The 22293-nt window shown below is 44.3% G+C and overlaps 1 protein-coding gene across 1 annotated transcript; it reads left to right on the forward strand.

The window, feature by feature from the left end:
- The first annotated feature begins 393 nt into the window (after positions 1–393).
- On the forward strand, positions 394–16482 carry PPIC (peptidylprolyl isomerase C). The gene is made up of 5 exons (XM_023197160.2): positions 394–837; positions 10070–10183; positions 10942–11035; positions 13877–14061; positions 15837–16482. The coding sequence occupies exons 1-5, from the start codon at positions 721–723 to the stop codon at positions 15963–15965; spliced, it is 639 nt and encodes a 212-aa protein (XP_023052928.2). The 5' UTR covers positions 394–720; the 3' UTR covers positions 15966–16482.
- The last annotated feature ends 5811 nt before the right edge of the window (positions 16483–22293 follow it).

A 22293-nucleotide genomic window follows, 5' to 3' on the forward strand; every position in this document is an offset into this window, starting at 1 on the left:
CTTGTGAACAGTGTAGACGAGATCACAGAATCACCCTCCAAGTACTTAAAGCCAATGTAAAAGTTTTTCCAAGGCAAAGCTGGACTGTGAATCCAGCAATTTCCAATGTTCCCCAGATGTGAATCATCTCAATGAGAGGCCATTATTCGAGTGCAACAGGGCTTCACGCGTCCAGCGGTGTCAAAGTTCTGCTAAGCGTCCGAAGCCTAGCAAAAGGTTCCGATGGGCTATTGGAACTCAGCGGCCCCAGCGGAGGCTGCTCCCAGGGCGGCAGCAATCAGACCGGGACCGGCCGCACAGTTCCCAGTCACGCGGAGCGCTAGCTGCCGGGCGGAGGCCCGAGAGTCCTGGTCCTCCTGTCCAGGTTTAATCCGCACCTACGCGGTAAATTCCAGGAGGTGCTCCCAGCTTAGCCCGCCGCGCCCGGCTCCGCGCCCGGCCAACCCGGGCTCCCTCCCGGTCCTGGCGCCCTCTGCACCCGCCTTAGGCGCGGCGGCCGAGCCCTGGCTGCGCCCTCTGGGCGCGCTCCTCCGAGTCCCAAGTTTGGGTCGCGAGTCTGAACTTGGGAGGAACGCGCCCCGGGTCCCCGCCCTCCCCGGACTGCCCGATCCCCATCCCCCGCAACTGGGAGAGCGCAGGCGCAGCCGGCCGCGAGTCCCGTCAGCGGTCCCGGAGCCAGTGGCCGCGCCCGTGCCGGTAGCGTCGCTGCCACCGCTCACCATGGGCCCGGGTCCTCGGCTGCTGCTACCTCTCTTGCTTTGCGTGGGGCTCGGCGCGCTTGTGTCTTCTTCCGGGGCCGCGGGCTTCCGCAAGCGAGGCCCCTCTGTGACTGCCAAGGTGACCGAGAGCGGCGGGCGGCAACTTCCCCTGTTGCGGGCGGGGCCCTGGGGGCGCTTTGGATACTGGGACCTCGGTGTCAGGGCGGGCGAGGAGGAGGCCTCCCGGGCGCAGGGTGGCGGGAGGCGGCCGCGCGGCTGGGTGGGAGGGGCTGCTCGCGTGCTGGGAGGCCGGCGCTCCCAGGGAGACCCCGGGGGAGCTGGGCTGAGGCCAGCCTGCCCCCGCCGCAGGCTGCTTGGACTTCTTGTCCCGGGTCGGTGGTCCGAGGTGATCAGCTTGTGGGTAGGAGAGGCTTCCGGAACCGGCTGGCCCGTTCTCCAGGAAGGAGACTGCCCAAGTACTTCCTTCGGCGTGGCCTGGGCTCGGGAGCGGAGCGAGAGGAATGCGGTGGGGACGGGACCCGCACGGGAGAGGCACTCGGAGTCCAGGGCTTGCAGCCGCCCGCCCGCCGCGTGGTCTCCACTGTGGCCGCGGTGGCTTCGGGCAGGCGTTAAAGCGCCTCGTTCAGATGAGAGACTACCCTCCGCCTCTTTTGGGGAACCGTCGTCCTCTCCCGGGAAGGGGAGGTGCGCCTTCAACTTCGGCAGGCGGGCGGCCCCGGCTGTGGGCTACGCCAGGCTGGGCGAAGGCGGCACCTGTAGACCTGGGGCAGCCTCCACGGCGGGGGACGGGGGCGGGGGGCTGCCACAAAGTGCGTCTTTAAGGCTTCCTCGTACTTAACTCCGCTTCAGTTCTTTTTTCAGCATATTTAACCAAGGGTAGACGATAATGGGAGAGTGCAGGGAAAGGGAGGGGATAATTTGGTGCCCGTGATCACCACTTCTAGAAAACCCACTGGCAATAGTGTCTTGGAAACTGAAGCCGGAGGGGGCGGGCTGCAGCTGAAAGTGGTCTTCATCAGTCTGGGGTTTGTCAGTGGAAATGATACTAATCAGCTACTAGAATGCTTACATCCTCTACAGCAGGCGCCACCTGAGGACGGTGAAGACTGGGGTGGGGAGGAGGAGGTCCAGCTCAGCATCTGATGTCGCAGAAAGGCCATGCCACGCTGTGGGCGGGGTTGATAAACGGCCTGATGGTTTTGAGAAGCTCTGATCATACTCCCAGCCTCTTGATCTTATAGGCGTATCTAACTTTGGGAAATGGTTTGTGCAAGGCCACAGAGCTGAATAGGGTCTCTGGAGATAAAGCCATAAACATAAAATTGGCACAATTATGAAATGTTAGAGGAAATAAACTTCAATATACGTTGGGTGGCATTTTAAAATATCTGAAAAATGAGAAAAACCAGCGCAGGGAAGATTTAGGAGGCAAAGGGAACTGCATGTGCGTAGGTCCTCAAACAGGAAAGCCCTCCCTGCATTCAGAGGATGTGGAAAGGATGGTGTGGCTTCAGCACAGAATGAGAGGTGACTTGAGATGAGGTTGGAGGCGTGAGCAGCAGGGGGATCACACAGGGCCTTAGAGGCTGCAGGTAGGCGTGCGGGTATTGAGGCAATTTGTCTTAAAATCTGAAGTCTTATTCTGCAGTCAGAGCCACTTAAGAGTTTTAAGCATAAGAATGGCATGATTTCGACCGGGCGCGGTGGCTCACGCCTGTAATCCCAGCACTTTGGGAGGCCGAGGTGGGTGGATCATGATGTCAGGAGTTCAAGAATGGCATGACCTCAGTATATATTGTTGAGAAATTTATGTGGTCACTCAGTGGAGAGTGAACTGGGAGGTCATTCAGGGCACCATGCCAGAGTCCAGATGGTGGCTTGGATTAGGGTGGCAATCATTGAAATGGGGAGCAAGGGAAGGACTTGAAACAGATTTTGGAGGGATAACTAACAGGAGTTGCTGATGGTTTAGAAAGGGGGGTGAGGGAGAGGGAATAGAGGAATAGGTTTGCCAAATAAGATACAGGAAGCCCATTTAGATGTGAATTTCAGATTAACAATGAATAAGTGTTTTTAGTGTAAGTACATCCCCTGTAATATTTGGGAACAAGTTTCACCTGGGAAACCTTTTAAACCTGCTGATGCAGAGACCCACCTCAGAGCAAGTCAGTCACAATCTGTATGGGTGGGGCTCAGTATCCTATCTTTTAGAAGCTTTTGGTGATTCTGATGTGCAGGCAGCGTGGGCTGGGAACCACTGGAAGATGGAGCCAAGAGAGGAGGAAGCTGGTGGCTGCAGAATGGGAAGGGTTTGAGCATCCTAAACCCTTGTCTGTGACACTGTCACTGAGGGAGAGTTTGCATGTACCGTACTCTCAGAATTGTTACTTAACATGTCTTTTTTTCTCCCCTGCCAAATTTGTCATTAAGTTCTGAAAGCTAATTGTGTAAGTTCGTCTTAAACAAATCTGCTCTGTTAAATTACTTTTTCCTGAACTTCTAAAGACAACTGAATCTATTGGGAAATGACGTTCAAAATAATTTCTCTGAGTGCAGACAAGTACATTAATTGACCATTGCTCCAGTGTATTGTTTTCCCCAGCAGTGTTTTTGTTTACCTCTGATTTCATTTAAAAATAGGAATCTGTAAATAAGAGAGGTGTGAGGTGCTATTCTGCCCACATGGCCCATTAGTGGCACTAACTTCGTCCACACATCCTGCTGCTTGGCCAGCCTGGCAGCTTCCTGCCCCAGCTATAGAGGCTCCGGTGGGGCCTCTGGCTCATTGGGCTCCAAATCCACAGAATTACATTTGCTGACCTATATTTTTGAACCAATACCATGGGATCTGTGCAGGATCCGGCATCAGGAGTGTGTGAAATAATGCCACCATCCTTCCAGCTGTACATATATTACAGCTTGCAAGCATATTAGCATGTAGTGGCCAGGAGGCTGTGGCTAGATGGCCTTGGACAGGTTATCTAATGTCCACAGCTCCGTTTCCTCCTCTGTCAAATGGAGATAAAAGCATCCCTACCTGGAGGGCTTTGCGCATTAGATGAGGTGAAGCAGATGTCTTAGTCCATTTGTGTTCCTATAAAAGAATACTTGAGGCTGGGCAATTTGTGAAGATAAAAGGTTTATTTAGCTCACGATTCTGCTGGCTGGAAGATTCAAGATTGGGCATCTGGTGACAGCCTCAGACTGCCTCCACTCATGGTGGAAGATGGTAGGGAACAGGCATGTGCAGATCACGTGGTGAGAGAGGAAGCTGAGGGGGTGGTGTCAGCTTCCTTTTAAAACCAGTTCTCATGGGAACTAACAACGTGAGAACCTGCTCACTTCTGAGATGGCACCAAGCCATTCATGAGGGATCTACGCCCATGACTCACACACCTCACATTAGGCCCCACGTCCAACACTGGGACCAAACATCTAAACCATAGCAGCAGGTAAAGCACATAGTCCATAGTCCCTGATTGCAGAAGCCACTTGTTAGTGTTATTTGTGTTTATCTTCTTAATCCTACTGTGACAACACAGACCTGAAAGGAATCATTTATTTTACAGATGAAGAAAGGAAGTGCAGAGTTTAATTTGCTGAAGGTTCCATGGCCATTGAGTAGTGGAGCTGCATTTGACAACAGTTTCTTCCACATCACAGCTCATGTACTGGGTGTGTGTCCTAGTTACTTTGGAAATGGAATCAGGATTAATTCCACAGGGGTTTGGGTCAGGCCGTGTGAGTGCCTCCTTCCTCTTCCTCTACCTCCTCCCACCTCCAATGCTGCGTAATTTCCAAATGACTTTCAGGGGCAGCCTTGAGGGAAAAAACAAGTGACTGAGGTGCCCACCCCCAAAGTCTAGCATGGAATCCAATATCACCTTTCCCAGGAAGCCCACGCTGATCTCCACAGATAATCACCACCCCGTATCATGTAAGTACCTTATCTGTACTTACCTTATAAAATCGGACTTCTCATTATATTATAGCATTCATGTATGTGTTTTCTGTTGGACTGAAGCTCCTTGAGGGTAGGAGCTTTGCAGCCCCAGCCCACCCCTGGCCCAGCACTGGGCCTTGTTCCCAGAGGCACTCAGCAACATCGGAGATGAATCCAGTGGTGAGAGGCTTTAGACTGAGAGCGTTTGCTGGCAGCTGTCTCACGTCCTGTCTAGGAATGTGTGTGCCCAGGTTCTCCTTGAGTATCATTTGACATTGAACCATTTAACATTTGACTGCCTCCTTCTGCTGACCTTTAGCTGGCCCCCGGGGAGCTAAAAACACTGTTGCTGCTCCTTAGGGTTTCCCTGGCTAGACCGGGAGAGCGCTATTAACAAAAAGCAGTTTAGCGAGAGGCAGCCTTGAAACTCGGGCTCTCACACTCATAGTCGGGAAACCTTGGTAAATCACGTAACCTCCCTCATGGCCACTTTTCTCATTTGTAAATTAGTGATAATAGTTCCGGTCCCACCTTTCCCGGGTGTAGTGAGGATGAATTATGTAAGATGACGTGGGTTACCCACACTGAGACCAACACCAAGTCATGTTTGTTTCCTTCCCTCTTCCTTCCTGTCCCTCCTCCAGTTTCTGCCCCTTTGTTTAAACGCCTCTCCTGGCTGGGCGCTGTGGCTCATGCCTGTAACCCCAGCAATTTGGGAGGTCAAGGTGGGCAGATCACTTAACGTCAGGAGTTCAAGACCAGCCTGGCCAATATGGTGAAACCCCGTCTCTACTAAAAATACAAAAAGTAGCCGGGTGTGGTGGCGCACACCTGTAATCCCAGCTACTCAGGAGGCTGAGGCACAAGAGTCACTTAAACCTGGGAGGCAGGGGTTGCAGTGAGCCAAGATTGTGCCACTGCACTCCAGCCTGGGTGGCAGAATGAGATTCGGTCTGAGTAAATAAGTAAATAAATAAATGCCTTTTCCGTCTCCCTCGTACATTCCTTCCTTCACCACCCCAGTGCAGACCACTATGACCTTATTCTTGACCTGGTGTAAGAGGCTGCAGATTCTCTTTCTCTCCGCATTTGAGTAACATTCACAGAGCCTCGCTTGACCCTATTCTTTCTCTTCTCTCTGTTGCCTAACAAAACTCACACTTAGGCCGGCATCTCCTCTGCCTTCTGGAACTGGTGGGCAGCTTCTTTCCTGGCCCCCCACCCACTCTAACCCCTAGTTGTGGTCAGAAGGGCAGCTTTGCTTGTCTGCACACAGGCTCCATTTCCTGCCTAGATGCATTGGTTCCAGAAAGAAGTCTGCCAGACAGGGCTCACCCCCATCCTTGTTTGGGGAGATGGCTCCCCTCCTCCCAGGCCTGCCTCCCTTCAAGCCTTCCTCCTTAGCCTCACTGTTGCTGCAGGCCTGGGCGTAGAGTGTGCGGGGGGCATTTGTCACACACTGCCCTGTACTGTGGTTATGGGTTTGCCTATCCTATCTCTTTATTTTAAACTGCCTTAGAACAGGGACTCTCTTACACAGTTTGTGCCTTCACATTGCCTTTTACGTAACCTTGCATAAATACTTGTTGACAAAATAAGATCTGATTTTATCCTTTCCATTAGAGTTGGGAAAACCTGCTCTGTGTTCTCATGCTCACTGATGAAGCTGAAGGATATTTCGATTTGGGGAAAAAATTATAATAATACGTGTGCTAGGCTATGTGTAAAAAAATGTGATTTTTGCTGAAGAGTTATGTTGGGTGACAGGTACTTTTTCTTCATCTGCTCATGCTGCTCTCCCAGATCTTACTCCCTTCCTTCCTAAATATTCACAGGTTTTGTTTTCTCTTCTTTATTTTAAAAGTCCTATTCAACAGAGTGTTGGAAGTTCTAGCCAGGGCAATCAGGCAGGAGAAAGAAATAAAGGATATTTGATTAGGAAAAGATCAAGTCAAATTGTCCCTTTTTGCAGATGACATGATTGTATATTTAGAAAACTCCAGCGTCTCAGCCCAAAATCTCCTTAAGCTGATAAACAACTTCAGCAAAGTCTCAGGATACAAAATCAATGTGCAAAAATCACAAGCATTCCTATACACCAATAACAGACAAACAGAGAGACAAATCATGAGTGAACTCCCATTCACAGTTGCTTCAAAGAGAATAATATACCTAGGAATCCAACTTATAAGGGATGTGAAAGACCTCTTCAAGGAGAACTACAAACCACTGCTCAACAAAATAAAAGAGGACACAAACAAATGGAAGAACATTCCATGCTCATGGATAGGAAGAATCAATATCGTGGAAATGGCCATACTGGCCCAAGGTAACTTACAGATTCAATGCCATCCCCATTAAGCTACCAATGATTTTCTTCACAGAATTATAAAAAACTAAAGTTCATATGGAACCAAAAAAGAGCCCGCATTGCCAAGACAATCCTAAGCCAAAAGAACAAAGCTGGAGGCATCACGCTACCTGACTTCAAATTATACTACAAGGCTACAATAACCAAAACAGCATAATACTGGTACCAAAACAGAGATATAGACCAATGGAACAGAACAGAGCCCTGAGAAATAATACCACACATCTACAACCATCTGATCTTTGACAAACCAGACAAAAACAAGAAATGGGGAAAAGATTTCCTATTTAATAAATGGGTGCTGGAAAAACTGGCTAGCCGTATGTAGAAAGCTGAAACTGGATCCCTTCCTTACACCTTGTAAAAAATTAATTCAAGATGGATTAAAGACTTAAATGTTAGACCTAAAACCACAAAAACCCTAGAAGAAAACCTAGGCAATACCATTCAGGACATAGGCATGGGCAAGGACTTCATGACTAAAACACCAAAAGCAATGGCAACAAAAGCCAAAATTGACAAATGGGATCTAATTAAACTAAAGAGCTTCTGCACAGCAAAAGAAACTACCATCAGAGTGAACAGGCAACCTGCAGAATGGGAGAAAATATTTGCAATCTACCCATCTGACAAAGGGCTAATACCCAGAATCTACAAAAAACTTAAACAAATTTACAAGAAAAAAACAATCCCATCAAAGAGTGGGCAAAGGATATGAACAGACACTTCTCATAATAAGACATTTATGCAGCCAACAGACACATGAAAAAAATGTTAATCATCACTGGTCATCAGAGAAATGCAAATCAAAACCACAATGAGATACCATCTCCACACCAGTTAGAATACTGATCATTAAAAAGTTAGGAAACAACAGATGCTGGAGAGGATGTGGAGAAATAGGAACGCTTTTACACTGTTGGTGGGAGTGTAAATTAGGTTAACCATTGTGGAAGACAGTGTGGCAATTCCTCAAGGGTCTAGAACTAGAAATACTGTTTGACCCAGTGATCCCATTACTGGGTATATACCCAATTATAAATCATGCTACTATAAAGACACATGCACACGTATGTTTATTGCAGCATTATTCATATTAGGAAAGACTTGGAACCAACCCAAATGTCCATCAATGATAGACTGGATGAAGAAAATGTGGCACATATCCACCATGGAATACTATGCAGCCATAAAAAAGGATGAGTTCATGTCCTTTGCAGGGACATGGATGCAGCTGGAAACCATCATTCTCAGCAAACTATCGCAAGAACAGAAAACCAAACACCGCATGTTCTCACTCATAGGTGGGAATTGACAATGAGATCACTTGGACACAGGATGGGGAACATCACACACCAGGGCCCATTGTGCGGTGGGGGGAGGGGGGAGGGACAGCATTAGGAGATATACCTAATGTAAATGATGAGTTAATGGGTGCAGCACACCAACATGGCACATGTATACCTATGTAACAAACCTGCACGTTGTGCACATGTACCCTAGAACTTATAGTTAAAAAAATTAAAAAAGTCTAGAAGGCTCTCCTAGTGTGTGGTACAATGTTTCTTTAAGGTTTCATCTCTGGCTTCCTGGTGTTGCTTTGTTGTTGCTGGGTATTGAATTTATACCTTGGCTTGCAAATCGCTTTGGAGAAACTGCTTCTGTCAGAAGTCAGCTCTGCACTGACCAGGCTCGTGGGTATGTTGAAGCTGCCTCCTCTCCCAAGCCATGCTGAACTGCACTCCTTTAATACACTGCCCCATCTCAAGGGCAGGGCCCTTCATGCATTCTCTAAAGCTCTTCTATATAGGTAATAATAAAAGTTTAGCTGCTTTGGCCATGTAAAAATTGTAAAATGCCACATGGAACACTAAATATCACATCACCCTGTGACAGACGTACTGATGTATTGGCAGAAGCTTTTGTCTTGAGCAGAAGCTTGACAGTCTTTACTTAGTGATTTTTCTAAACTGTAAGACATCTTTTTTCCTTGACAACCCTTCTTATATTTTTTAAAGCCATCTCTTGAATGTCTTTTTTTATCCATTCAAACAGTAAATTGGTTCATATAATCTAAACGCGCTAATAGAATGCCCTTCGACTCTGTGGCCTTTTCAAGCGTTCTATGTCAGAATCATCTTAGCACAGTGGTTTGTGAAGCAAAATGCGTATAATGTTGTTTCAGTTGAGACAGTTAAAAACAAGTCCAAGAGCACCTGTATGGTTTTACCTGCAAAAAGAGGACCCACATTCACTTCTGGCTATGTGTTTTCTTTTTTCTGTTCTGAAATGTTGGGTTAGGGAAAGCAAATTCTACTTGGGTAACGTGGGAACAAGAGGACTGAATTCAGTGTCTGAGTTTACAGGGTGATGGCTTTGTCAGGACCCAAGCTTAACGTCTGCTGTCCTTTGGAAAGCTGGGGCCTGGTGCTTTGCTGTGCTTGGACACGAGTGGCAGGCCTTTTGAAGGACTGCTGTGTTTCATCATTTTCATCATCTCCTGCATGGCAGACATCTGTTGAGAATTCACTGCAAATTTAGGACTGTTTGAAATTACAAAAAAATAAATTTGGATGGTTAGCCTGTTTCCTCACAATCTTTTTTTTTTTTTTGGTCCTGCCAAGATTAGAGAGCATTACTTTCTAAGACAGCAACATTTTCTATTCTAATCTTCATCCATAAAGCCAGGAAATGGGAAGTAGCAGCAGTGTTCTCTGGGGTCTGGGAAGAGAAGAATTACTGAAGACTTCTTTGGCCAACCCTAACAGAATTGAGTCAGCCTTTAAACTCAATGCCTGGTACAGTGCCAGGCCCATGGGTGGTGTTTAATAAATGTTTGTTGAATGAATATTTGTGAGTGAGATGCACCCATGCAATAGTTTTAAAGTACCTTTAATTGATGTCATGCTCCTTTATAAAATACTGATGGGCAGGGCTTTTGTATGTGGATCAATTCTCAGATTTTAATTTTGGCTTACCTTATATTTGTGCTTTTCCACCTTATAACCTTACACTTTGCCTTTCCACTGCACACAGGTTTTCTTTGATGTGAGGATTGGAGACAAAGATGTTGGCAGAATTGTGATTGGCCTCTTTGGAAAAGTTGTGCCCAAGACAGTAGAAAATTTTGTTGCTCTAGCAACAGGAGAGGTATGTCTCAGTTTTATTTCCTTTCAACTGGATCTTCTTTCTTTTAAGCCAAATATAAAGAGGTCTTCTGAGAAAATAAGTATTAAATTAGTATGTCAGATGAACCTCACCACATTTGACTTTATTTTCCAATAAAATATGTATTATTTGGGCACTCAGTGCCCTTAGGCTTCTGGAAATTGGGAGAAAATAATCATCAAGTGAAAATATGGGGCCGGGCGCGGTGGCTCAAGCCTGTAATCCCAGCGCTTTGGGAGGCCGAGGCGGGCGGATCACGAGGTCAGGAGATTGAGACCATCCTGGCTAACACGGTGAAACCTCGTCTCCACTAAAAATAAAAAATAACAAAAAATCAGCCGGCCGTGGTGGCAGGTGCCTGTAGTCCCAGCAACTCGGGAGGCTGAGGCAGGAGAATGGCTTGAACCCTAGAGGCAGAGCTTGCAGTGAGCTGAGATTGAGCCACTGCACTCCAGCCTGGGCGAAACAGAGAGACTCCTTCTCAAAAAAAAGAAAAAAAAAGAAAAGAAAAGAAAATATGGTTTGCTCTCTTTTAACTTATTTACATTAATACTTTACTTACATATTTATTTTTTAGTCAGCTAATGCTAAATTTCTCTCAGTAAACCATAGCTGGGATATAATCAATTTCTGTAGGCATTTTATTTAATTTTCTCAGTTTGTCCTTTCTAGACCAACACTGAGTTTATCTCTCAGTATGGCCTCTGTTACTTGTTATTCAACTGAAATAATCTCTTTAGAAAGGATATGGATATAAAGGAAGCAAGTTTCATCGTGTCATCAAGGATTTCATGATTCAAGGAGGTGACATCACCGCTGGAGATGGCACTGGGGGTAATGTCTTTGCATTTTTTCCTTGCCCATTTACCAAACCGAAACCTAAGATGAAGCCAGTATATGAACCCAGTCTGTTGAAATCCAGAGCTAAGGAACACAGCTGTAAAGACGACTCTACCTCTTTAAGAAGGATGGAGTTTGGGGGACTCATCTAGCAGCATCTCGACAGGTGTGAGGGAGGTGTCCTCATTTTAAGCAGGATTGTTTTGGTGTTTATAGTCTTTCCATAATCGAGACGTATTCATTTTGCAGTTGTTAAAATACCAGACTACGAGTCAGTAGCCATACAGAAAAATATCCTCTGTAGGAAGGAAAAGGTGTGGAACGTGAAGCTGTATTTCCCTGGGATGGCAGCGCGCTACAGAGGTGGGCGTTGCAGGTGGAAGACGGGCCTCCCACCAGGAGGGTGAGACTAGAGTTAGCAGCAGGGTCACAGTGCACTTTCTTCCTTCTTTCAAAATCTTTCATCATATTGACAAAAACAAAACAAAACAAAACAAAACAAACCAAGTCCAAGAGAACTTTTAAGGTTTAACCTGCAAAAAAGTGACTCACACTCCTGGCTATGTGTTTTCTTTTTTCTGTTCTAAAATGATGGGTTAGAGAAAGCAAATTCTACTTAGGTAATTTGGGAACAGGAGGACTGAATCCAGTGTCTGAGTTTACAGGGTGGTGGCTTTGTCAGGACCCAAGCTTACTATTTGCTGTCCTTTGGACAAAGCTGGGAACCAATAATTTTTTAAAGTTAAAGCAATAGCTGCGTTGTCAGAATTGTAATGCAAACTGACTCTTATAAACAAAGTTGGAGTTCAATAAAGTAGAAATAGTTACATTTAGAGAGTTTCAAATCTCCTTCAGCTTATTGTTTCTCATTGAGGGTTATAGCTATCCAGCTCCATACACTGTTTTCTCTTAAAAGTATAGTGAGTTCTTTTCTTGAACATACACTATATGTGTAACTCCAAAGAGTTTAAATTTACTTTAGATTTAAGATTTTTAATTCAACAAATACTGGTTTGGGTGGATATTTGTTGTCTATTTTTAAAGCAACAGGCCATTTTCAAGCACTATTTCTAATTTTATGTTTATTGCAATGGTTCATTTATAACAAAAAATGACTGCTATTAGGTGCTTTGATTTGCCAGGCACTTTGTGAGGATTACTTTTAGTTCTTGCAAAAATGCTGAGAGGTATGGGAATGTAGACTGGAGTGGAGGAAGGCATTTAGGTTACCCTAGGCAATGGGATTTTCTGAGGATGCTTGTGGATCTCACTGGAAAATCCTGCAGCGCTGGTGCCCGTGCTCTCGGTGCTGGCATCCCACCTTCCTGCCATAGGAATGGTGCCGCCGGGAATGGTGACTGAGCTTCACTCTGCCCTCTTCTCTGCTACCTTTTTTTTTCTCACTACTTTCCCTGCCCAGTGTGCGTCTTGCGTTAAAATTCTCTGAATTTTGGAGACGATGTTTTGGGCAATTTAAATATAGCCTAGATCCCTCTGTAGGAGCACTCTCCTACAAGGCCACTTCAAGTGTCACTGACCAACCAGTTATAAATTGCTTGGCTTATATCCACTTCTGGGCTTTTTTTTTTTTTTCTTCTTCTTCTTCTTTTGAGACATAGTCTCACTCTGTCACCCAGGCTGAAGTGCAATGGCATGATCTTGGCTCATGACAACCTCTGCCTCCCAGGTTCAAGCGATTCTCCTGCCTCAGCCTCCCAAGTAGCTGGGATTGCAGGCACCCACCACCAAGCCTGGCTGATTTTTTTTGTATTTTTAGTAGAGACGGGGTTTCACCATGTTAGCCAGGATGGTCTCGGTCTCCTGATGTTGTAATCCGCCCGCCTCGGCCTCCCAAAGTGCTGGGATTATAGTCATGAGCCACTGCTCCCAGCCTACTTCTGGGTTTTCTAACTGAATCAGAATTTTGAAGTTGGTAACTGACACATAAGGGGCCCTACAGAAGGGGAGATGGGCCTGGCAGACCCTTGAGGTGTTGGAGGATGGTCAGATCCTTCTCATGGTTTGTGGATAAAGGTCTTCCACTCTGCCTGCTGCTTTGCTAGAACTCCAGACCTCCTGCCTTGCTTTGGTTCTCCTGTTCAAGGGTGACCACTGGGTGCTCCCAATTGCCATCATCCTCTGGGTCCTGATGGGTCCTGAAGTTGCTGTGACCAACAACTTCCAGATCAGCTGCTATTGTTCTTGGTGCTGAGACAAGAAAAAACACCACCTTTAGAGTCAGAAAGTCAGATGTTCACATTCTGCTCTGCTATTTTCAAGTTTTGTAACCTGTTTCCCATTGTAAAATAGGGCAGAGAATACCTACTCTTCAGGGCTGTTATGAGAATTCACTGTGGGTGTATATTGAATGCTTGGTGCATCCTGGTTGGGTGCTGAGTAATACCCAATCCTGGATAAGTCACAGGACTGTCCTGAGCTTTCAGCCTCAGGAAACAGGTACACAGCCGCTAGGATGGCTCACACACCTTGTCATCTGGCTTTAGGATGTTTTCCTGACCTTCAGTTCCTTCTCACTTCAGAGCAAAATCATGGTCCTGCTTGATCAAGGTTTGGCCCTTGGTTTGAGGCCAGAGAGCATCCTGCCATCCTGTGCCATATTTAAGGCTTTCTTTGTTCATTTTAGGCCCTAGTGCCCTGCTTCCTTAAGGAGTTAATTTTATTCCCTCCTTCACTTCTCCTTATGTTTGAACATGTATTCCCCATCCCTACCTCCTATAGGGTTCTAATAACTGATTCCTCTAAGGCCTTATGTTTCCCTTTGAAGAGTTGACTTTTGGAAGACATCTGTTGACTCTCTTCCTTGTTTTGTCTCAGGTGTGAGCATCTATGGTGAGACATTTCCAGATGAGAACTTCAAGCTGAAGCACTATGGCATTGGCTGGGTCAGTATGGCCAACGCTGGGCCTGACACCAATGGCTCTCAGTTCTTTATCACCTTGACCAAGCCCACCTGGTTGGACGGCAAACATGTGGTATTTGGAAAAGTCATCGATGGGATGGTAAATTGATACATTTTTTTCCTTTCAAAGCTTCATATTTTTATTGAGAGTACTTTCAATGATTTATTTTAATCTTAAAATATGCTTGTTAGAGATCCATTATATAGCTGACTGGCCTCTTCAAAGGTGAATAAATTATATATGGTATGGCATTTTAATTATTAGGGTCATTGGTGCAGCAGCTAGGGACTTGACAAGGAGAAATTAAGGACTTAAGTTGATTTATTTTACTACTCGATATAAATGTAAAGCCCTTTTTAATGGAACCAATATATACCAGGACCCCATATATACACACAATGGGATATTATTCAGTCTTCAAAAGGAAAGATATTCTGAGGACATTATGCTAAGTGAAATAAACCAGTCATAGGAGGACAAATAATATATGATTTCATTTATATAAAATATATAAAGTGGTCACATTGATAGAAACAGAAAGTAGAATGGTAGTTGCCAGGGGCTGGGGATAGGGATAAATGGGATGTTGTATTTAATAGGTATAGGCTTTCAGTTTTGCAAGATGAAAAATTCTGGATATTTGTTGCACAACAGTGTAAATATACTCAACACCACTGCACTGTGCACTTACAAATGAGTAAGATGGCACATTTTATGTTATGTGTTTCTTACCAGAATTAAAAATAAAATAGTTAAAAACAAAGCAAAACAAAACAACCCCAGAATCCCATCTGGTTCAGCTCAGACACCCTGGTCACATTCACAGAGACACGGTACAGCAACCAAAAGTTATCAAAGAGCATTTGAATCTATACTGTTGGGTCTCAGAGAATGTCAAAGCAGTCCAATTCACAACCCATTGGAACACTTCGTAACACCCTCCTTCCCTCTGTTTCTCAACATTTCTGCCTCACGGATGCCTAAAGTAGCTCTCTCAGCTCCTAAACTGGTTACTTTAAAGTCTGCCCACCCCAGGCCTGGACCATCCTTGTCTCCCTTGCCCTCTTCTAAGTTTCATTTTATTTTGTTTCCATGTGACTTATTCTGCCTCCCTCATCCAAATGTAAAAAAACCAGCCTTGCTCGCCGCAGTTCCTTCACAACTACCTGCTCTTCTGATTCTATCCAACACAAGTTTGGGAACTGAGCTAGTAGCCTCAACGCTGTTTGGGAAACCCACCAAAAACCTACTTTCTTGGTCCTCGACCAGTCCTAACTTCCTTCAGTGTGAACTACGGTACTGCTGGGCTTGTGAAGCCTTCCAGGGTAGAGAAAGGCGCGTTCACAGCAGTGTAGGGGGCTGATTACATTAGTATTGGGCTCAACTTATAGGTTAATGACTTGGGTTGCCTTTAAATGGACAAACCTAGAACTAGGTCCATTTCTGAATCTGCTTTCTGGCCCATACATGTGAAGACCTGTTATAGGATGGAGCTGAAACTGACTCAGACTTCATGTTACCTGTTACGCTGGCTTCTACCAGGTGAATGGAAATGCCTTTTACTAGAGCTGGGTGTTTACAAAATATCTACATTTTTAGAATATAAAATGCGCATTTAAAAAGAAGTGAGGAAATACACCAGTGTGGTCTCTGAGTAAGAAGGTCATGGGTGAATTTTATTATGTGATGTGTATATTTTCTAAATATTCTAACTTTTCTACAGTTAGCGTGCGTGATCTTAGTAGTCATAAAAGACAAACAAACAAACCTTATTTCCTTCCTACTTGGGCTTTTGGAGTTGGCTTTGGTTTAACCTTTGGATTGCTACAGCTGCTGGTCAGAATTAAACCACGTGTCTACTTTTCCCTCACCAGACAGTGGTGCACTCCATAGAGCTCCAAGCAACTGATGGGCACGACCGTCCGCTCACCAACTGCTCAATCGTCAACAGTGGCAAGATAGATGTGAAAACGCCTTTTGTGGTTGAGGTTGCTGACTGGTGACACAACTGGCAGAAAACAAGGATACGCTTTGGCGGGGTGTGTGTGTGTGTGTGTGTGTGTGTGTGTGTGTGTGTGTGTGTGTTGTTGTCTTTCAATTATTTGCTTTGTTTTGTTTTTTTCCTTTTTTACTTTCTTTTTATTTTCTATCCCAGATCACAGGAAAGTTATAAAAATCAAACCATCAGCCTTTAGTTTGCTTGAACTTTAGTAAACCAACTGCTTAGGGACTTTCAACTTAAATATATACCCTTCCTCAAGTGGTGCTATTTTTAAAGTAAAAAAACTTTGAATTGGCTATTTTTTTAATGCAATAATGTTTTCTTCTGAATTCATTATGATCCCCATATTGGGTAATGCTGAAGATTTGTCTGAAACAGATGAGGATACTGAGTTTATTATTTTGTATCCAAACAGAAATTCAGGTAAAGGGAAATTTGACTAGTATAATCTGAGATATGTCATAGGGATTTCTTCCTAACAAAAAGGTGCTTTGCTATTCTTTATATTAAATACTTTTTTACATAGATCAACTCTTTTTGCAAGACTTTTTAAAAATGTAAAGTTCTTTAAAAAATATGCAAAAATACACACACTCTAGCATTAACAATGAACAGATTAGAAAGATTTTATAAATCAAACTACAAACACAATTAGATAACACAGAAATTATGCCCATCCACAGCTCATATACTTAAGCTGATTATTTACTTATTGTTATTCAGTGTAACATTTTTAGAAAGTTATCTCGAGCTCAGTTGCAATAGGAATATTTTTTGTTACTTACATAAGCGGATTAAGACTCAGGCTATAAGGTCTGGGGGTGGTGGCTCATGCCTGTAATCCCAGCACTTTGGGAGGCTGAGACAGGAGAATTGCTGGAGCCCAGGAGTTTGAGACCAGCCTGGGCAACAACAGTGAGACCCTGTCTCTACAAAAACTAAAATTAGCTGGTCATGTTGGTGCACATCTATAGTTCCAGTTACTCAGGAGGCTGAGGTGGGAGGATCACTTGAGTCCAGGAGGTCAAGGCTGCAGTGAGCTGTGATTGCCCCAGGCAACAGGGTGAGACCCTGTCTCAAACAACACCACCACCACCACCCCCCCGCCCCACTCAGGCTATATTTAAACTAGATGAGGCCAGGTGTGGTGGCACATGTCTGCAGTCCCAGCTACTGAAGAGGCTGAGGTGGGATGACTGCTTAAGCCCAGGAATTTGGGGCTATAGTGAGCTATACTGATTGGGTATCTGTACTGTTTGGCATCAATATGGTGGCCACCGGGGAGCATGGGACCACCAGGTTGCCTAAGGAGGGGTGAACTGGCCCAGGTTGGAAACAGAGCAGGTCAAAACTTCTGTACTGGTCAGTAGTGGGATCATACCTGTGAATTGCCACTGCACTCCAGCCTGGGCAACATAGCAAGACCCTATCTTTTTTTAAAAAAATAACTAATGGGAAAGTGAAATTCTGCTGGGGCCTTGTCATAACATACCTGGCTATAATAGAGGGTGCTTGATCTCTGATCAGATGGGAAGTGTTGTCTGTTAGAAAACAGTGCCATTGCTTCTCATCCAGGACTCATGCAGTGAGGATCCATCTCGAGTTGTATACTAAGAAAATTGCCTCAATGAGAGATGAATTGAGTATTCCCACTGCTGATTCGCAAATTGCTACAATACTCTTGGAGAGCAATTTGTTAATTCTTTTCCAACAAACACTTTTTGAGGGTCTTTGATCTGCCAGGTACCAGTTTGACTTTTGGGGATACAACAATGGACAGAACAGGGCCTCACGGGGCTTACACTCTAGTGGGGGAAGACAGAGAATAAACAAGGAAACAAACATAAAGGGTGATGAGTGCTGTGGAAAAAAAAAAAAAATATATATATATATATATATATATATATGTCCATGTTTGCTGCAGAGGCTGGGAGAGAAGCATCGTCGGAGTGCGAGGCCTCTTGGGCCCCTCTTGGTTCTCTTCAGCCTCTTGAGGGATGGCATTTGTGCTAAGGTCTGAAGGAAAGGTAGGAAGCAGCGAGAAGGGCCTTCCAGGAGGAAGGAAGAGAAAATATGAAGGTCCCAAGATAAGGATGAGGGAATTCCAGGGCAGAAGAGAAAACCAGTGTGTTAGGGCCTGGTGCGAAAAGGGGAGCGGGATGGGGGCGCGGTCAGAGCTGAGGCTGAAACTGGACCAGTTTGGGCCTGGGTGCCAAGGTGTGTCTTTGGTCATGGTACACGGAAAGGTTATCTGTTTGAAGTTGGGGAGGGGCATGATGTGATGATCTGTGTCTAAGAATTATTATTTTATCTGCTATAAGGAGAATTTTTATAGGGGGGCTAAAAGTGGAAGCAGTCCTTATCAGGAAACCCAAACATTCATAACCTTGGAATTTCTCACTCCTGGGATTGGCTTTAGAAAGTGATCCAAAATTGTAAGGGACATGAGTGTTTCGGTCAGCCCGGCATTTAGTCTGCTTGTTCTGGTGATGGCTGCCCAATTTCTTATTTTTCTTTTGAGAAATCACATCCTTCCCTCACCCATCTCTAGTCCTTAGGGTGGGCTGACCCTACAGATGGGTACACACCTGGCCTGGCAGACTCATTAATTAGCTCATTTGATAAATATTATCAATATTATAGGCTGGGATAGAGCTGCAAACAAATAGTGTCACCCCTTGTGGTTCCTGTGAAAGTGACAAATTGTACTACATGAATATATAACACAACATCAGGGAGCAATAAGTCAGTGAAGTCAGGGAAAGCGAATAGACAGTGAAGGGGTGGTCAGTGGGGACTGAAGGAAGTGAGGGAGCACCAAGCCGTGGGGACAGTGGGGGAACTGTGTGAAGGCAGAGGGGACAAGAACAGTGGTCATCAGTGATGGGCAGGCTGGGTGGGTTCAGGAAACAGCAAAGGGGCCAGATGAACAGAGCATGGGAGGTGGGAGAGGGAGCAAGGCTGTCCTGTTGGCCATCCAGAACATTCCCTTGCCCTGGCTCCAGTGACTGGCTCAGGCCTAGGTGCTGGACCTCAGTCATGTGAATGAGCCATCATTGGACTTCCGGAATGATTGGGAAAGAGCTGCCGTCTTTCTGAAAGAGAATATAAAGGAATAGGCCTAAGAGCGAAGTCAGCACAGAAGGAAGTGGCCCAGAAGACAGAAAGGTTCCGAAAACATCATTTAGCTGCTGTGTCCAGCTGTGCCCAAAGCTAATCCACACTTAGCTTTTCGCTCTGTAAACTAATACATTTTCCTTTTTCTTAAGCCAAGGCAAACTGATTTCCTTTGACTTGCCACCTGAAGTCTTTACCAAATATAGCAATATTGAAAATGTTTTATGTGTAAAGATATGAATTACAGAATATTTATGATAGTAAAATACTGGGAGCAACTTCAATGTCCCAAAATGGTTGTAAAGCACACATCTCATAATAGAATAGTATGCATTCATTAAGACTGATGTTAGAGAACTCAGAGTAACATGAGAAAATGATTATTTTAAAGAAAAAAATTCTGTATGCAGCATGATCTCAATTATGTAAACACAGTCTCAGAAAGCAAATACAACAAAATGCAAATTCACATAAGTAAATGCAAATGGTGGGCTTTTTAAACTATATTTTTACTTTTTTCGGTTTTTAATTTTTCTCTAGTGTGCATTTCTTTTTAATAATTAGAAAAAACGATTCTTTTTAATTTTAAATAAAGATAACATGGAGGAAAAATTGGAAACAAATGACCTCTTGTACATGCAAAAGTGCTTTACATCTCAATGTCCAAGAGCACATAGCCACCATTCTCCCCCATGCAGAAGGACATGCGCTTTACACTACACATGCCGTCTGGGTTTTCCACTACTGTGAGCATACATGACTTCTCTCTAGTGACAAGGCAAAAAGTGCTTCATTTGGGAAGTGCTGAAATTCTGAGCCCACTAGTGCACCAGTGGTAAATTATCCTGTTATCTATCATGCCAGATGACCAAGAGCTAAGGACATACCCCTGCTAAAAACAGTTTATTTCTTGTACACCAAGAGTCAGGCCTCATACAGAAACCATGAGCAAACTGATGACTATGAAAATAGGAACTGTTACTTTTTATAGCCTAATGTTTTCTGCCAAAGCTTTTGAAATAAATAGTTCACTGTTTTGCAGATCACGTTACTAAAAAGAAACATTTATAGTTGTGGGCGGATGTGGAATCAGGAAAATTTACACTGGACACTGCCACCAAGCCCAAATTATTATAATTTAGTCTTGAATCACTTTAATCAACACTTTAAAATATTTTGATATTCTTAGCCATAATTTATTTTGTTCTCTTACAAGTGCTCTTTAGCAATTTTCTGGATCATCAAATAAGAGTTCAGTACAATTTACTTTTGGGTCAATTAGTTGGAATGACACTTTTGGAATTATCAATGACTTTATTTCTGATGAATTTTTAGGTTTTGAACAGGACTCACCAACCTCATTTCTCAGTTCAGCCGTTTTGAATTACATAAAGACAAAAACATGGCAAGGATTTTACAGCAGGAAAATGATTTGTTTTTGTTTTTCAACATTCCTATAATCCAGAGAGCTGAAGAAATCTTTGATCTAGAAAGCTTAGAAATTCAAAGCCCCTTCAAGGCACTGTTTTTTTTTTTTTTTTTTTTTTCAAATTAAGGAAGAATTAAAACAGTATTTGTAATGGAAAATTGTGGTGCCATTAAGTACATAACGGCTTTTACTTAAGTCTGTAATTCATCTTGTGGATTTAAGATTTTGGCCAAGAGTAAGTTTTAGGTGTGATACAACATAAGTTCCTCCAAGGTTTGCTAGTGTTACTGACATTCTAGAGTGGTGGAAAAACAACTGGCACTGATGCAGAATTGGAGTGACTAGTACCAGGAATCAATTCAGAAAAAAAGACCATCTGACAAATACTAAGAGTTAATACAAAATTAATTTTAAAATCCCACCCTAGGCCGGGCGCTGTGGCTCATGCCTGTAGTCCCAGCACTTTGGGAGGCCGAGGCGGGCGGATCACAAGGTCAGGAGTTCGAGACCAGCCTGGCCAATATGGTGAAACCCCATCTCTACTAAAAATACAAAAATTAGCTGGGCATGGTGGCGGGAACCTGTAGTCCCAGTTACATGAGAGGCTGAGGCAGTAGAATCACTTGAACCCAGGAGGTGGAGGTTGCAGTGAGCCAAGATTGTGCCACTGCACTCCAGCCTGGGCAACAGAGTGAGACTCAGTCTCAAAAAAACAAAAACAAACAAACAAAAATTCCCACCCTAGTTAGATTAGGATGTAGAGGATTCACAGATTTGGAGGATTTGGAGGACCCCACTTACTAAAACCCCTTCTATTACCCACTTTTAAAGTTTTACTAGCGGTCAGGTACCTTTCCACCCCCATTAACTTTTCAGAGCATGTGAAGGACTTTCTTCCTGGCGCACGGTGGGCCTTCAAAGCGCTGGTAAAACTACAGTCGCCGCCGTCTGTCCGAGGTGGTAACATTATGTCCTGTTACAGATATCCTGCATCTATTTCCAGGATCCAGATATCTCTATGAAAATGACCCTTTTTCTTCTCTGGTCTTAAAAGACAAGCCTGCTTCTGGTGCCTTTTCTGGACACCAGGAGCTGCACTCTGACAAAATGTCCAGGGTAAAGGAGGAAGAACTGGTCAGCCTGGAGCAGGGAAACTCCAGACTTGACTTAACCATGTCTGCTTGAAGCACAGCCTCTCTTAAAAAGACTTCAGAACTCCTGAATTGGCTCCAAGCCTTGTGCGAGGTGCTCTCTGCTAGCCCCAGCTCCTCGTTATCCTCCAGGCTCACTGACTTTCCTTCAGGACCTTGACTGAAGCTGTATTCTGATTTGGGGCTTTGTAACTTGCTGATGTCCTTGCAACACCCTTCCCTTTCCCCTTTGCTTTTCCTGGCTAATTACTCCTATATTCTTTAGGTCTCAACTTCAATGTCACTATCTCGGAGAAGGGCCCTGGCCTGCCCAAATCCAGGTATCTTACCTATGTACAAGTAAACGTCTTTCTTTCCTTAATCACACTTAACACACACTTTATAATTACAATTGTTCAAGTATTTATCCAGCCAATATCACATTATTCTGTTAGTTTCATAACAGCAAGGATTCTAGTTTACCAAGGTCGAATTTGGAAATATACCAAGGTTTTAGAAAAACACCATGTTGCCTGCTGTGATGAAGAAAGGTTACTATAGGTATGAAAGTTCGTGTACAAGATGACAATTTCTAAGTGAATGGTATCTTTTATTTTTTATTACATTTAAAATAACTTACTTATTTTGTCCAA

Source organism: Piliocolobus tephrosceles, chromosome 4 (assembly GCF_002776525.5).
Source record: "Piliocolobus tephrosceles isolate RC106 chromosome 4, ASM277652v3, whole genome shotgun sequence".
NCBI classification, from domain to species: domain Eukaryota; kingdom Metazoa; phylum Chordata; class Mammalia; order Primates; family Cercopithecidae; genus Piliocolobus; species Piliocolobus tephrosceles.